This window comes from Lissotriton vulgaris, chromosome 2_1 (assembly GCF_964263255.1).
Source record: "Lissotriton vulgaris chromosome 2_1, aLisVul1.2, whole genome shotgun sequence".
NCBI lineage: Eukaryota > Metazoa > Chordata > Amphibia > Caudata > Salamandridae > Lissotriton > Lissotriton vulgaris.
Genome location: NC_141687.1, coordinates 21,427,889 through 21,443,371, shown reverse-complemented (window position 1 = coordinate 21,443,371; position 15,483 = coordinate 21,427,889). Strand labels below are relative to the sequence as shown.

General features: G+C 49.4%; 1 protein-coding gene across 3 annotated transcripts in view; it reads right to left on the bottom strand.

Annotated features, from left to right (window-relative positions):
* Positions 1-15,483, bottom strand: part of OBSL1 (obscurin like cytoskeletal adaptor 1) — a 548,309-nt gene that overhangs the window by 19,943 nt on the left and 512,883 nt on the right. For all 3 annotated transcript variants that reach the window (XM_086954344.1, XM_086954343.1, XM_086954342.1), the window contains one exon: positions 14,659-14,925. In XM_086954344.1, the coding sequence (XP_086810470.1) occupies positions 14,659-14,925 (267 nt within the window). The remainder of the gene's footprint in view (positions 1-14,658; positions 14,926-15,483) is intronic.

Sequence of the window (15,483 nt, the reverse complement as noted above, 5' to 3'; positions counted from 1 at the left end):
CAGTGATTACTGGGGCTGGGGCAGGGTCACTGCCGGTGATGGCACCCGAGTGACAGCCTGTGATCCTCTCTTCCACAGCAATATCCATGCCAGGGAACCATACCTTACATCTCAAGCGTGCCCTCGTTTTCGCAATGCCCGGGTGTCCCACGTGTGCTAGACTGATGACTTGGTCTTGTAGCTCTTTTGGGGCTACAATCAGGTGGCCTCTGACCATGCTCTCCCACGCTGAGTTCACTGTGGATTCTCCATAGCTGCTGGCAAGCTAGCTGGTCCTCGGTGTTAAGCTCCTGAGCATTGTCCAAGAAATGAGTCCAGCCTCTCGAAATTAGGGCCTCCTAGACCCTCACTAGCATTTTGTCTCAGGCAGTGGCTTGTCCAATCCCTTCGGGTGTCACTGCTGTGGGGCACGCTTCTCGGGTGATCATCCGTACTAGCGTTTCGGTGTGTCCTTCATCACGATGTGCACACTGCGTGACTGTTGCCTCTCGAGACTGTGTCTTGAGAGGTAGTCTGCTGAGTTGTGCGCTCTGGGGCGGAATATGACCGTGAATCTGTATGCCTGCAGCTGCACTGCCCACCTCGCTATCCTGCGGGGAGCCAGTCTCGACGTCCGTGAACAGGGGGAGCAATGGCTTGTGGTCAGTCACCAATTGAAATTCCTGTCTGAAAATTAGATGAAAGTGCTGGCATCCCCATTTTAAGGCTAGGGCATCCCTCTCGATCTGGGCGTACCTCTTCTCAGTGTCGGAAAATGGACAGTTGGCATATGCAACAGGCACCCATGTTTCTCGATTACACTCTTGGAGAAGGACTGCCTCGAGCCCCACCGGGCTGGTGTCTATCACCAACTCGTTGTGTCTTCCTGGATGGAAGTAGGCCATGACAGTTTTATCCATTAGGGCCTCTTTGATGGCATGAAATACCATGTTGGCTTTGGTAGTCCATTCCCATGGACATCCGCTGCGAGTCAGGGCTCCAACTGGTTCGGACAATGAGGCGAGATTTGGTATGAAGCGACCACAGTTAGGGGCCATTCCTAGGAAGCTGCGGACTCCCGTGGCCGATGTGGGGGTTTGAGCCAACAGGATGGAAGTTGCCTTCTAGGGGTCCACCTTCAATCCATCACAGGAGAACGTGTAGCCAAAAAAGTCTATGGACTCCTGGTAGAATGAACACTTGGCCTTGTGGAGTCTCAGACCACAGTCCGCCAGTCATGACAGGAGGCGTGCATGGTGATCCTCCAGTGTCTGTGAAAACAAAGGGATGTCGTCACTCAGATTTATGAAGCCTTGTATTGTAGGTCAGATAAGATCTCCCAGATTGCAATGTCATCTATGGTGCCTGTGAGATGACGCTCTTGCTTGATGGCTTGGTTAGAGAGGTGCATATCCACGCAAAGTCTGATGGCGCCGAGCTGTTTGGGCTTCGGGGCAATGGCTAGTGGTGACACTCATGGAGTTGGGCCTGATACCTTCTCGATGACATCGAGATCTTCCAGCTTCTTCAGTTCGGCTTCCACTTGCAGGTGGAAAGGCACTCTCCGATGTCTCAGGGTGATTGGTCGGATGGATGGGTCGATGTGCAGTTTAAACTGTTTGCCTTTGAGCTTTCCGAGGCCCTTGAACAATTCCGGCAAGTTGTGTAGTAAGGCGTTGGCGTGAGAGTCATGCACCTGATTTGTGAAAAAGACTAGCCAAGGTCCTCTGCAGTGTGGCAGCTGAGTAGTGTTCATTTTCTTCCTTCGGTGATGTAGAAGCGGGCTCTTGTCGCAGGAAACGTCAGCTTCAATCACCCCTCTTAGGTGGGGAGGGTGTTGTAGGAGAGTAGGGTCTGCTTCATATGGTTACCCCCACTTTTTGCTGTGATTCTCTGGTTTTTCGACTTTAGTCTGGCTGTGGCCCTGCTAATCAGGCCCACAGCCTAGCTGTTCTCTCTCCAAATTGATACCATGTACTTTAGGTACATACCAGATTGGTTACTGAGTCACCCTTATGAGCCTCTGTATAGTGTACCCTAGGTACGCAGGGCATAGGTGCACACTAGGCCTACCAGGGGCTGCAGCATGTATTGTGCCACCCCTGGTTTGCCTTCCAAACTGACACCACAGGTCTGTTCACAAAGCCTGGGTAAGGTGGTGTAATCACCCCTTACTTAGATATAGTATACCTATATCTATATACCTATATAGACACATATACACCTATAAGTCACTCCTATGGCAGGCCTTGACAATCCTGGAGGCAGAGTGCTTGGTTTTATGTGAGAGGGTACCCTGGCATGAGCGAGCCCCTCTGCAGCTTTCAAAACCATCTCCTTATAGCTGTTCAATGATATAACCATACCATATACTCTTAAGTGCATTACAATCCTCGCGGTTAATGCTAACTTTGGTTTGGCTTTATCAAAACATGTCGTGTAAGGTGTCAAATACTTTGGAATACTACCCCCGCCAGTCCTGGCGGCGGGGGTAGCATTCCACCCTTCTAGAGGGAGAAGACATGTAGTTACTGGTAAACTCGGTTAAAGTTAAACAGAGCCTCAGCATCACAAAATGGATGCTGCTGCCACAGACACGAGTCTGCCGTCCTGCTACTGGATGAAACTCTGGCAGGGGAGGCCTGGACAATAGGTTTCCTGTCCAGGGAGGTGCCACCACCTCCCCAGACAGGATTTTGTGTATTGGGGCAGGGAAGGCTGCATTCAGTGAATGCTTTCCAGACACTCCCTGGAGTACACTAGGTGCATCATGCATTTCCCAGTTCAAACCAGTTGCTGGGGCACTCTGCCCCAGCTCTGGCGTGAAACTAGACAAAGGGAAAGGGGTGTAACCACTCCTTTCCCAGGTCCACCCATAGGAGGGACCTTAAATGTAGTCCAGCCCTTAAACTTAGTATAAGTATACGATCCCAGTCCCTAAGACTTTAGATTACCCTGGACGAAACCCTGAAACATAAATCCTGGACCTTCAACATTCCATTTCGTCTGGAAGACGGCAGACATCTCCCTTGTGGTCAAGGAGTGACCTCCCTGTTCAAACAGGCACCAACAGCAACTTTGCCGGTCTGCATTTTCCAGGCTACTGCCGGATCCCAAAGAATCTGCGTCACAGGACACGGACTTCCAGACATCTCTGACCCTGACCTTTGCTCACAGCAAAGCTGAGACCCTTGGCGGACATGAGAGACATGGGACCGGAACTCCTGGACATCCTGCATTTTGCAAGATGTACTCACTTCCCAAGGAATCCCGAAGTTGTGCATTGGAGTGCTTAAAGCCCCAGTCCCCGGAAGACTTACTTTTGAATTTAACTTGCTTTCCTGGTTGCTTCAGGCTTGCTCCAGTTTCCCTACAAAGGAGAAGCGTCCCAGAACTTGCTGGTCTGCAACAAAGCCAATCTTGACATCCTGAGTGGATTGCGTTTGCCAAGGCTTGTTGGGTCCAATCCGGATACCGACACCGCAGTCAACTAGATCCTTTGTGGGACAGCTCGAATCCAGCTCCTGGTTGTCGTGGACACCTCCTGGACCTCGTGGCTGAAGAGACAAACTTCACCTTTTCACCTGAAATCACCTGACATTGGCTGGCAGCTGTCCATCGCCATCTTGGTCACTGGCAAATGACCCAGACTCTGTCCCTTCTGCTTTCAGGTTCTTCAGATCTTCGATCCACCCTTGGATCTACCCGGACACTTTTCCTCTGGACGCCTGCAGCACTTCTTTGCAGCTCTCCATTGAAATAAACGACGAAACCCGACATCGAAAGATACCTATGCACCCGGCTTCCATGGGTGAGGTAACACAAGTACTCTGGTAGTCTCTAGGGTATTGGCCCTCCTAGTGTCTAAGTCTAAAAGGGTTCCATCGTAGTCTATCCGGAAATACCCTTAAATTGTAAATTTGTAACTTGTTAGTTTCCCATAGAAAGTCAATGGTAACCCGCAGCTGTGTTTAGACACTGCACGCGTCTCCCGTGGGCCTCCTACTTCCTAACCCTTGGTTGTTCCTAGAAGCCCCAGCGATTCCCTAGGCCATAGGTCTGCTTTCTATCTCAGACGTGGTTCTTATACCACTATTTGAGTATATGGTTTGTGAGGCCCCTAGGGCAAAACGTGTACTGTGCAACTTATCGTATACTAATTCAGATCCTTGTATTGTACTTTTACCTCTGACCTCATAAGGAGCGCAGAGGGGTTGTGTTTAGAATAAATACATATATATTTGATATAAACCTTGTGTGGTGTGCTTTCATTTGGTACTCAAGGGATGAAAATTGGTAAAACAACTTGCTTAACTCGCCTACTGAAGTCTTAGCCTGAAGACTGCTCGTCACAGCTACCCCTAGGATAGCTCTCTATAAGGTTAACTTTACAAACACAATCAATAAGGGTCCATTAGACTGGTGCAAGGTGCCCACTAGAACTAGTGGACATCATATGCCAGGATAACTTCTCACAGGTGTGTTCCTGCATACGTATATATTCTGGCTTTGGTGGAAGCCAACAGGGGTCATGGAAAATGATGGTCGTACTGCTCAGAGTCTGTGACGTTCACGGATTTCCCGGTGTCAATCAGCGTCTGGATGGTCGACCCTGGTACTTGGACGGTGTACATGGGAGGCGGTCTCTTGTGTTTGTCCGAGCGACTCACAAACAATATGACAAAGACATCATCGTCATCGTCGTTGAGGGTGCATTTCCATCCTTGCACGACACTCTCCTCTTGGATATGAGGATCGTCGATTGACAATCGACAAATTTGTGACGTGGCCCCACGTTGCTTTGTGAACCCCCGGCGAGACCTGCTGCTTTGGCACACCTATGTGAAATGGTTTGGCTTCCCGCATTGCAAACAGGTCTTCCCTTTGGCAAAGCAAAACCCAGTTGGGGATGTTCTGCCCCTCAGTTGCCGCAAGTTACAACCCCTTGCATCTTTGTAGCAGCACACCCGGGGTGGGGGCGTCGTTGAATCGCCTCAACTCTCCCCTCTTTGGTCGGGGCATGACTTGGGCCATGGGGTGTTGTGGCGCCTCTGTTCAGGGCAGCTTCCATTTCTTCCGCTCGGGCATCTGACAGTTCATGGGACCGGGGTATTTTGTCTAGTTAGATCCCTGGTTGTCAGAGAATCAGCTTCTGGAGCATCACCAATCGATATCCTTGAATCACCTGGGCCGGTATTTCTTCCTTTTGATCAGCGAATGTGCAGATGCTTGCCTGCCTCCTCAGCCGTGCGTAGAACATATTCTCGTCGCCAATGTGGTGACCTGGTGTGGGGGACAGGGGTATGAGCCTAGGAGTGCCCCACAGTGGAAGTAATGGAAGTCACACACTAGTCCTTACGTACTTGGCAAAAAGACCCTGTGCGGTCTCTCTGCCGTTTATTTATCTCCTCGGGACAAGCCCGCCCGAGGAGTGCGTGCGGGGATACATTGTATTAGAGGGACCGGGTGGCTTTCTACCACGGGGACTGGGATATCATGATGTGCAGGGGCACGGCTACCAAAAGTCCAGCAGGCACAGTGGCACAAGGGCCCTGAGTCACTAAAGGCAGAGGCTCCGTGGAGTCCCCGGGGACTCTGATATCATGATGTGCAGGGGCATAGCTACCAAAGGTGCCACAGGTGCAGTGGCACCGGGGCCCTGAGTCACTAAAGGCAGAGGCTCCGGGGAGTCCCCGTGGGCTCAGATATCATGATGAGCAGGGGCGCAGCTGCCACTGGTGCAGCAGGTGCAGTGGCACCAAGGCCCGGAGGACTCAGTGGCCCAGTTAACCCTAATCATTGCTGTGGGTCCCATATCAAACAACAGCCAGGGGGCCCGTTTCCTTCCGTGCACGAGGGCCCATGGCAGACTGGCTGCACCTCTGACGATGCGCTCTAAAAATCCCTCTGCAGTCAGGGATCGAGCTGGCATGATGGTGAGTGAGGCAAAGACAGGTGCAGAGAGAGCGAGGCAGGCACAGAATAACAGGATGGAACAAAGAGCGTTTGAACCACAGGGGCTGTGGGACGGTGAAGGCGGAGAAGCACTACTGGCCTCGGGCACTAGTTTTTTAGGTCTACATGCCCCGTTTGCAACTCATAATTTGCAAAAGAAAACGTGCTAATGTGTCTTAGGGACATTTTAGCAATTCCCAATGGGGCTGCCAATGACCTGAAATGGACAATAACACCGGGATGGTGGCCTGCAAATGACCTGAAATGGGCAATAACACCGGGATGGTGGCCTGCAAATGACCTGGAATGGGCAATAACACCGGGATGGTGGCCTGCAGCCCCCGTCTTTGGTTACTTTTTAAATAAAGCAATATTTTTTTTAATCCAGCCCAGTTTCCTTAAAGGAAAACGGGATGTATATCAAAAACAAAAATAAAACATTTCAGTTTCATTTTTTAAGAGTAGGCTCTTAAAAGATGTTTTCGCTGCCAATCACAGAGGGGAAGCGGTCCCCTGGAGACTCCTTCCTGCTTGCGCGAGGCTGACCACCTACTTGAAGTTGGCAGTAAACTGGGATTGTTTTGAGACCGCATTCCGGCCGCAAAACAATCATAAATCCTCCTGTGACTCGCTATTAGGAAGGGACGCCCTTAGCTGACCCTTTCCAAACCCTATTTTTCGAGTCTGTAACAGGTTACTGACTCGCAAAATAGGGTTGATACATACTACAATCCTTTTAGCAGTCTCAAACAGCCCTTAGACTCGTGCAGCGGAGGGCTTCTTGCAGTTCATCTTATGCAGCACTGCCATCTAGTGGCCATTTCAACCACTAATCAATGTGTTTTAATGCGTCTTGTCAGCAATGAGTTCATGGAATCAAAATGTGCAAACACAAAACGATAACAGGTATAAATAGTGTTTAGGAAAAATGATGTTATTCTAAGTCACAAGGACTGGCTGGGGCCATGCAAGAGCAGAGGTCGGACACAGACGGTGCAGGACACACAGACAGTTAGCGGCATTAGTTTCATATAATGGTGCAACGCTGTGAGCCACCTGGCTGTGCTGCGTTACAGAGAAAGGGCAGGAATGCGCTGTACTTAACATGATACGCCGCATTCGGTCGTTTCCCAGCACTGGTGCACACAGCCTCTCATTGATGGGGCATTGGCGCCGTTCAGCGCCGTAAATCAGCCTGCGCTACCCTACACCACAGTGAAGGGGCAGGGATTCACCGTACTTATGCAATATGGTGCATTCCGGTCCTTCCCCTGCACTGGGGCCGTTTCGGCAGCCTAGTGCCAACACAGGCACCTTTGTACCGTGGTGCAAGGGGGTGTCTGTTGAAGGCAGGAGCGTTTTTGTGCAGAAAGTGGCCCCTTCCTCAACAGAAATAATCCTAAGAGTTGTTTTCATCTTTCTACGAGTGCAGTGAAGGCCTCTTTCCTTGTTACTCCTCACTCGGGAGGCGTCAGGCTTTGCCCCTTCCCCAGGTTCACGTACTCTCGTAAATCTGAGGAAGTGACTGATGGAAAAAACCCAACGCAACGCTCATAGAACCCCTCTCGAGTGCAGAGTTCAGAAACACAGCGATGTACGCTGCAACCCCTCACTCCATATCTGTGAGACAATTCAAAATCACACATGGGGCCATACGTAGGTAATCTCGATTTACCGATTCTTAAATACCTATTTTTACCGATTCGGTATTTAAGAATCGGTAAATAGTATGTAGGTAAAAATTCGGCAAATTTTACAGAATCGTTAATATTCTGTATTACCGATTCGGTATTTTCCCGATTCACTAATTCCCATTCATTCCTATGGGCCTGGAGGCCCATAGGAATGAATAGGAAGCCATTCACTATTATCGATTCGGTAAATACCGAATCAGTAATAGGGGGAACCTATTCTAGGGTGGCAGGGTGTCACATTGACACCCTGTTGCACCCCTGAATCGTGCATGTGTGCATATGTGGCGCACATACATACCCTACGGGCACTGATAAAAAAGCAAAAACTTTCTTCCTCAAAGGTATTCATCACCAAATTATATTTGGTGGTAAATAGCGAATCCTGAATGCAAAACTTTACTCACTTGAGTGCCTCCTACATAGGATTTAAGGATTCGGTAATTTACCGATTCAGTATTTTAAGAATTTGGTAATTTACCGATTCCTTAAATTAACGATTCAGTAAATTAACGAATCCTTCAAACCTGCCTCCTACATCTCAAATCTCTAAATACCGGTCTATAACGGTGAAATTGACTCAATTTCACCGTTGCTGACCGGTATTGCCCCACCTACATTTGGCCAATGGTGTCTTTGCGTGGTCTCATAGATATGACATATGTATCAAGCAAATTAGCATTCGCAAAGGCCGAAATTCGCTAATTTGCAAAATGGTATGTATGACACATTTTGGCAGCAAAATAAGGAATCGCAAAATTTGCTATTCCTTATTTTGCGATTGCACTTAAGGAATCGCAAATTGTGCGATTCCTTAAATGCAATGTATCAAAGGAAATTTTATGCAAAAATGCCCATAAGGATTCGCAAATTACCACCAACTTCTAGTTGGTGGTAAGTTGCAAATTCTTTAAAAAAAGCAATTTATTTAAAATCCAAAGGTTCAAGTTCAAGTTCAATAATTTATATAGCCCACTACTCACCCTGAGGGTCTCAAGGCACTTGGGGAGGGGGGATTATTATTTGTCGAAAAGCCAGGTTTTAAGTTCTTTTCTGAAGGAGATGTGGTTCTGTGTAAGGCGGAGGTGAGTGGGGAGTGAGTTCCAAGTCTTGGCCGCTAAGTAGGAGAAGGATCTACCTCCCATGGTGGGTCTTTGGATACGCTGAACTGCAGCTAGGCCTTGATTGGAGGATACTAGTTGACGGGTGGGTGTGTAGAAGGATACTCGAGTGTTGAGGCATTCGAGCCCTAGTTTGTAGAGGGCCTTGTGTGCGTTGGTGAGGAGGCGGAATGTTATTCTCTTGTTGACGGGAAGCCAGTGGAGGTCTTTCAGGTGGCCGGTAATGTGATCTTGGCGAGGGATGTCCAAAATGAGTCTCGCTGATGCGTTTTGGATGCGTTGGAGTTTTTTCTGTAATTTGGCTGTAATTCCTGCGTAGAGGGTGTTTCCGTAGTCTAGACGACTCGTAACCAGTGCGTGGGTGACAGTCTTTCTTGTTTCGGCGGGGATCCAATGGAAGATTTTTTGAGCATACGAATGACGTTGAAGCAGGAGGATGAGACGGCGTTGACTTGTTTGGTCATCGAGAGTGAGGAGTCTAGGATGAAGCCAAAGTTACGTGCGTGGTCTGTGGGTATGGGTGCTGATCCCAGATCCGAAGGCCACCATGAGTCGTCCCAGGCAGAGGGGGATGATCCTAGGAGGAGCACTTCCGTTTTGTCTGAGTTAAGTTTTAGGCGGCTGTTTTTCATCCATACGGCTACTTCTTTCATGCCTTCGTGAAGATTGGTTTTGGCGGTGTTGGGGTCTTTGGTGAGGGAAAGGATCAGCTGGGTGTCGTCCGCGTAGGAGATGATGTTAAGGTTGTGTTGACGTGCGATGGAAGCGAGTGGACTCATGTAAACGTTGAAGAGGGTGGGACTGAGTGATGATCCTTGTGGTACACCGCAGATGACCTCGGTGGCCTCTGATTTGAACGGGGTAAGTCGAACTCTCTGAGTTCTCCCAGCTAGGAACGAGATGATCCAGTCCAAGGCTTTTCCTTTTAATGTTATGTTATGTTATGTTAATTTATTTCTTCTATAGCGCTCGGCTACTCCAAGGAGCATCCCGGCGCTTTGGCGAAGAATATCAGCAGGTAAAACAACAACACAACAGCTAAAATGCAAACAGAAAAAGGAAAAAAGAACTATTTAGTAAAAAGCCACGTTTTTAGGTCTTTTAAGCCGATGTTGCTGAGGCGTTGTATGAGGGTGCTGTTGCAGACAGTGTCGAAGGCGGCGGAGAGGTCGAGTAGAATGAGGGCCACCGTTTCTCCGTTGTCCAGTAGTGTTCGGATGTCGTCTGTTGCTGCGATGAGGGCGGTTTCGGTGCTGTGTTTGGCTCGAAAGCCGGACTGTCAGGGATCGAGGGAGTTGTTGGATTCGAGGAAGGCGGCGAGTTGGCTATTGACGGCTTTCTCAATGACTTTGGCCGGGAATGGGAGGAGGGATATGGGGCGGTAGTTTTTAAGTTCAGAGGGGTCTGCCGTGGGTTTCTTCAGGAGGGCGCTGACTTCGGCATGTTTCCAGCTTTCGGGGAAGGTAGCAGAGTTGAAGGAGCAGTTGATGACATCACGGAGATGGGGTGCGATGATGGAGTCTGCTTTGTTGAAGATGTGGTGGGGGCATGGGTCGGTTGGCGAGCCAGAATGGATGGAGTTCATTAGGCGGATGGTGTCTTCAGTGGTGATTGGGTTCCAGGCGCTAAGGTTGTTAGAGGGCGGTTTAGGTTCTGAAGGGGGTGGAGAGGATTGTTCGTTGGAACTGTTTTCGAAACTGTTATGTATGTCTGCAATTTTGTTGTAGAAGAAGGAGGATAACGAATCGCAGAGGTCTTGGGAGGGAGTGATGTCGTTTGAGGCTGCAGTGGGGTTGGTGAATTCTTTGACGAATTTGAATAGTTCCTTGCTGTTATGGGCGTTGTTGTCGAGTCGATTCGGGAATGCTGATTTCTTGGTGGATCGAATCGACTGGTGGTGTTTGCGGGTGGCTGCCTTGAAGGTGGTCATGTTGTCGGTGGTTGGGTTTTTTCTCCATGTTTTCTCGAGAATGCGGCATAGCTTCTTGGATTTCTTAACGTCATCTTTGAACCAGGGGGCCTTTTTGCTGTCTTGTTTGGTGTGATGGTTTTTCAAGGGTGCTAATTCGTCAGCGCTGTGAGGGATGCATTGTTTGAATTTGATGGCCGCTTGGTTTGGGTCCGATGAGAGGGCGGGTGGGTTTTGGTTGAGCGATGTGAGGAGTTGGTCGGTGGTTATTTTGTTCCATTTTCTTCGGGGAGTAGGTTGTGGGTCGAGGTGGTTTTGTAGCTGAAGTGAATGCAACTGTGGTCCGTCCAATGGGGAGCTGTGGTGCGATCAAAGGAGATGTGTTTGCTGGAGGTGAAGATTGGGTCGAGCGTATGTCCGGCAATATGGGTGGGGGTGTCAACAAGTTGTTTGAGGCCTAGATTGGCCAGGTTGTCAAGAAGGGTGGTGGTGTTGCTGTCGTTTTTCTTTTCCAGGTGGAAGTTGAGGTCTCCTAGTAGAATGTAGTTCTCGGAGGCGAGGGCATGTGAACTGATGAAGTCAGTGATATCTTTGCTGAATTGTTTACGGGTTCCTGGGGGCCTGTAGATGAGGGTGCCTCCGAGTGTGGTCCTAGGGTCGGTGTGGATCTGGAAGTGGAGGTGTTCGGCGGTTGTTAGGTTATCGTCGGAGTTGGTCGTGATTTTGATTGTGTTCTTATGGACGATGGCGATGCCTCCTCCTGTTTGGACGGTGCGGTCTTTTCGGATGATCTTGTAGTTGTCCGGGATGGCTATGGCGATGTCGGATGTTGATGATGCGTTCATCCATGTTTGAGTAAGGAAGGCGACGTCCGGTGATGTAGTGTCCAGTAGATCCCAGAGTTCAGTGGCGTGTCTGTGGACCAAGCGGGTGTTTAGCAGGATGCACTTCAGGTGGTTAGAGTCAGAGCTGTTTTTGGGGTTAGTGGAAGTGGTATGGGTCTTGATGCTGGTAAATTTGCAGGAGTGGCAGGCGAAGGGACCGTGGGTACGTCCCGGGGCAGCTTCGTAGCATTGTGGTGTGCGTCCGGGGTTAAGGGTTAGGAGGGTGCCGGCGTCATACATTATGCGGGTGGAGTGGGTTTTGTGAGGACCAAGGGATCTGGCGCTGGGCGCGGTCCAGGCGCGGACGGGCTTAGACGGGCTTACCTTTGGCGCACCTTCGGCGTGAACGCTGCGCGCATAAGCATCCGTCATAAGAGGGTAGTGGAGGGGGGAGGGGCGAGGGAGGAGCAGCTGGGAGGCGGGTGCGTGGTGGAGAGGGCAGGCTCCGGGCACAACAACAACAACAACGGCGGCAGAAACAAGACCGCAAACCGGTTGGGGCAAATAAATAATTAAATAACGCTGAGGGCAGAGAGGCGCTTAAGGAATGGGGCACAAAATGAATTAAACGATCAGGTAATGCTACGTATTCAAGGCAATAGAGGTCCTTTACATAAAGAATGCGAGCAGGCAATAGAGGCACTTTAAATGAATAATGCAGGCACAGTCAGGCGCTATTTAATGCAGCAGAGCAGAGCAGCGCTACGATACCCAGGCAGAGTAGGCACAGGAGACCAGGGGCTGTAGGGAGCGACCGCATAAGTGCCTTATGACGCTCATACATGCCCTTAGGGCATGTATGGGTGCCATATGCCAACACATGTCATTTTCAGGGGTGCAGCAGGGTGTTCTTGTGACGCTTAAATGATCCAGTGCTCCTAACACGCGAGCATTCAGCAGAGCGGCAACATCGGTAGAAGTAAGACTTAGTGATTATGCGGACAAAAGCGCCGCGGTGAAATCCTACCGATTGTCAGCTCATGGGGCACCACGTACTTGCCACAACAGGACCATATTTGGGTCACCTATTTTTGACAATTTTTGCTTCCCAGGGGGCCAGCTCATGCCCTGAAGCATAAAACTAGCAGTGGAATTTTACTGTTAGTTTTTAGGAAGACAGGCTGACAATACTTAGCAACTGAGCTTATTCCCGTAGGGACCAGTAGAAGGTCCTGATGAGTAGGCAGTAGGGGACTGCCTACGAAACATGTAGACCAGGTTGTAGCGATCGGCTCAACCCCAAAACCCCCTTCTTAATGTCCCCAGCTAGAGAAGCTAATAAATTGTTTTTTTTCTACTAGCCAGAGGATTTTTAATTTTTGTACTCACACACATTGTTAGGTCCCTACACTTTCACTGACACCTTGCACCATCACATAGTCCTGTCACCACTTTAGTGCTCCCGCGTAGTCGGTCAGGTCGTAGCACGCCCCGCCCCGTAGAGGGACGGGAAGACCCCCAAGATGAAGCATGACACTACTGGATTTTTTTAGTGTGTGAGGGGTATTTTAAAAAGCACATAGTGCTCTCATCTTTATCACCCTAAGAGAGAGTACTTTCACTATCTTCTCATCACTGAAAAACCAACAAATAAAATACATGTCCACACATTGATAGAATCTCTTTGTTTAGATATGTTCTTGTGACACCCCTGAACCCTTGAAAATATTCCTAAATTGCGATTAGCAAATTGCTAATCGCAAATTTCGCCTTCATTCCTATGGGCCTCCTGGCCCATAGAAATGAATGGGAAATTTGCGTTTAGCAATTTGCTAATCACAATTTAGGAATGTTAAGGAATCACTAAAAACAAGCGATTTCCTACATACATACCATTTTGCGATTTCTAAATAGCGATTCCTTAAAAATCGCTCTTTAGAAATCGCAAATGGTCAGGATGATACATATGGCCCTTTGTGATTTCCGCCGCCGGAGCATCCCCAGTGGTTAATTTGTAAAACAAATAAGTGCCAGGACTCTCGTCAGCAGGCAGCTTTGAGCAGCCCATTTCTCCTGTTAGGGCTGCCTACTACATGCACAAGTAGGAAGAGGATGTGGCGTAATGGCCTGAGCTGTGAACTTCGGAGCTGTGAAACCAGGTTCGTGTCTCAGCGTCGGCTCAACTACTGTGATTCTGGGCGAATCACTTATTCTCCATGTGAATGTGTCCTTAGCTGGTGCTCAAGCGCCGGTGTTAATGATTCAGTGCCGGTGCTGAGCACTGGAAACCACCGGCTGAAATTATTCACTGACTGATACAAAAAGTGAGGCTCCAGTGGATCAAGGGGCCCGTAAATATCCCCTAAAGTGCTGCCTAGCAGCAAGGCAGGCACGCTTCACCATGGTGTCAGGGTCCCGGTATTGTAGGCAGGATTGTTTTTGTGCAGGAAGAGACCCCTTCGAGCATGAAAACCATCCCGAGAGGCTTCTTTCCTCTTATGTGCTGCAGACCCCAGCACACACGGAAACAGGAAAAAATGAGGAGAAATAAACGTATCTCATTGCGCCTTCCCTGGGAGCCATATCCTCAGGTATACATGGTTTTGTTACCCAGGGGAAGCGTAATAAAACATGGATTTTGAATGGGAAACCCCACCACAACGCCCAAGGAATGCCTCCCTAGCACAGAATTAGGCAACGCAGCGCTTAGCTTCCTACATATCTATGAGGCCATTGCCTTAACTCGGCACAAACACAGTGGGGCACCTTAAGTTTTATGATAGCAAAAATAAATATTGCCCAGCTGTGGAGATCCGAACAGCCCCCCACCCTTGAGAGTTGGAAAATGGTTTGGATTGGAGTATGTTCCGGGATAAGACTGTTTACGTGGCAAGAGGCCGCCCTCGAAAGTGGGCCTCAATATGGGGACCCTGGAATAAATATAGAGGAGAAATTACCCCACAGATATGATTTTGCAGTTTGTGCCGCCAGAGCATCACAAAAAGTGATGCTCCCGCGGCGCATGGAGCTTGTAAATATGCGCCTTGGTGACCTACCCCTGACCTGGAGTCACCTTGAGAGCTCTAATTTCTGGGTCTCACTTTGCCATTAAAAATCATGAATCCAGCACCTCCACATCAAACACAGTGCTCCTCGATGCATAGCTCCTGGATGCATACCTTCTACCAGCAGCCGTGCAGAGGTCTTGTCTTCGGAAGTGTGGCAGGTGTAGGTGGCCTCGTCCTCTGGGCTCACATTGTGGATGACGAGCTTCCGGTAACAGTCCTCACTGCACACCTGGTACTTCCCCGATGGAGTGATCTCAGTGTCGTTGCACAACCAGCGAACCTGGCCCCGCGGGTTTGAGACCTTGCACTCGAGGATCACCCGGTGTCTGGCCTTGGCCGTCTTATCCCGCAGAGGCTTGACAATACGGACTGGAAGCTCTACAGTGGGTGAAGGATTACAAGAGCTGTCAGAGAGGTGTCACCTGGCATCTGGCACGCGAAGAGAATGTGGTACATTAGCATTTTACAGACAACAAGCATTTGCAATGCAATGGTCTCGGCATCATTAAAGGTAGAGCTATTGGCATTGCTCATGACATTTTTTTTCTTTAAATCAAAAATAAATGGCATTGTCATTAACATTGCCAATACACAGCACTCTGCACTCAACAGCACACAATGCTCTGCACACTCACTCTGCACACTCACTACTCTGCACACTCACTACTCTGCACACTCACTACTCTGCACACTCACTACTCTGCACACTCACTACTCTGCACACTCACTACTCTGCACACTCACTACTCTGCACTCACCACTCACCACTCTCCACTCACCACTCACCACTCACCACTCTCCACTCTCCACTCACCACTCTCCACTCACCACTCTCCACTCACCACTCACCACTCTGCACTCACCACTCTGCACTCACCACTCTGCACTCTGCACTCACCACTCTGCACTCACCACTCTGCACTCACCACTCTGCAC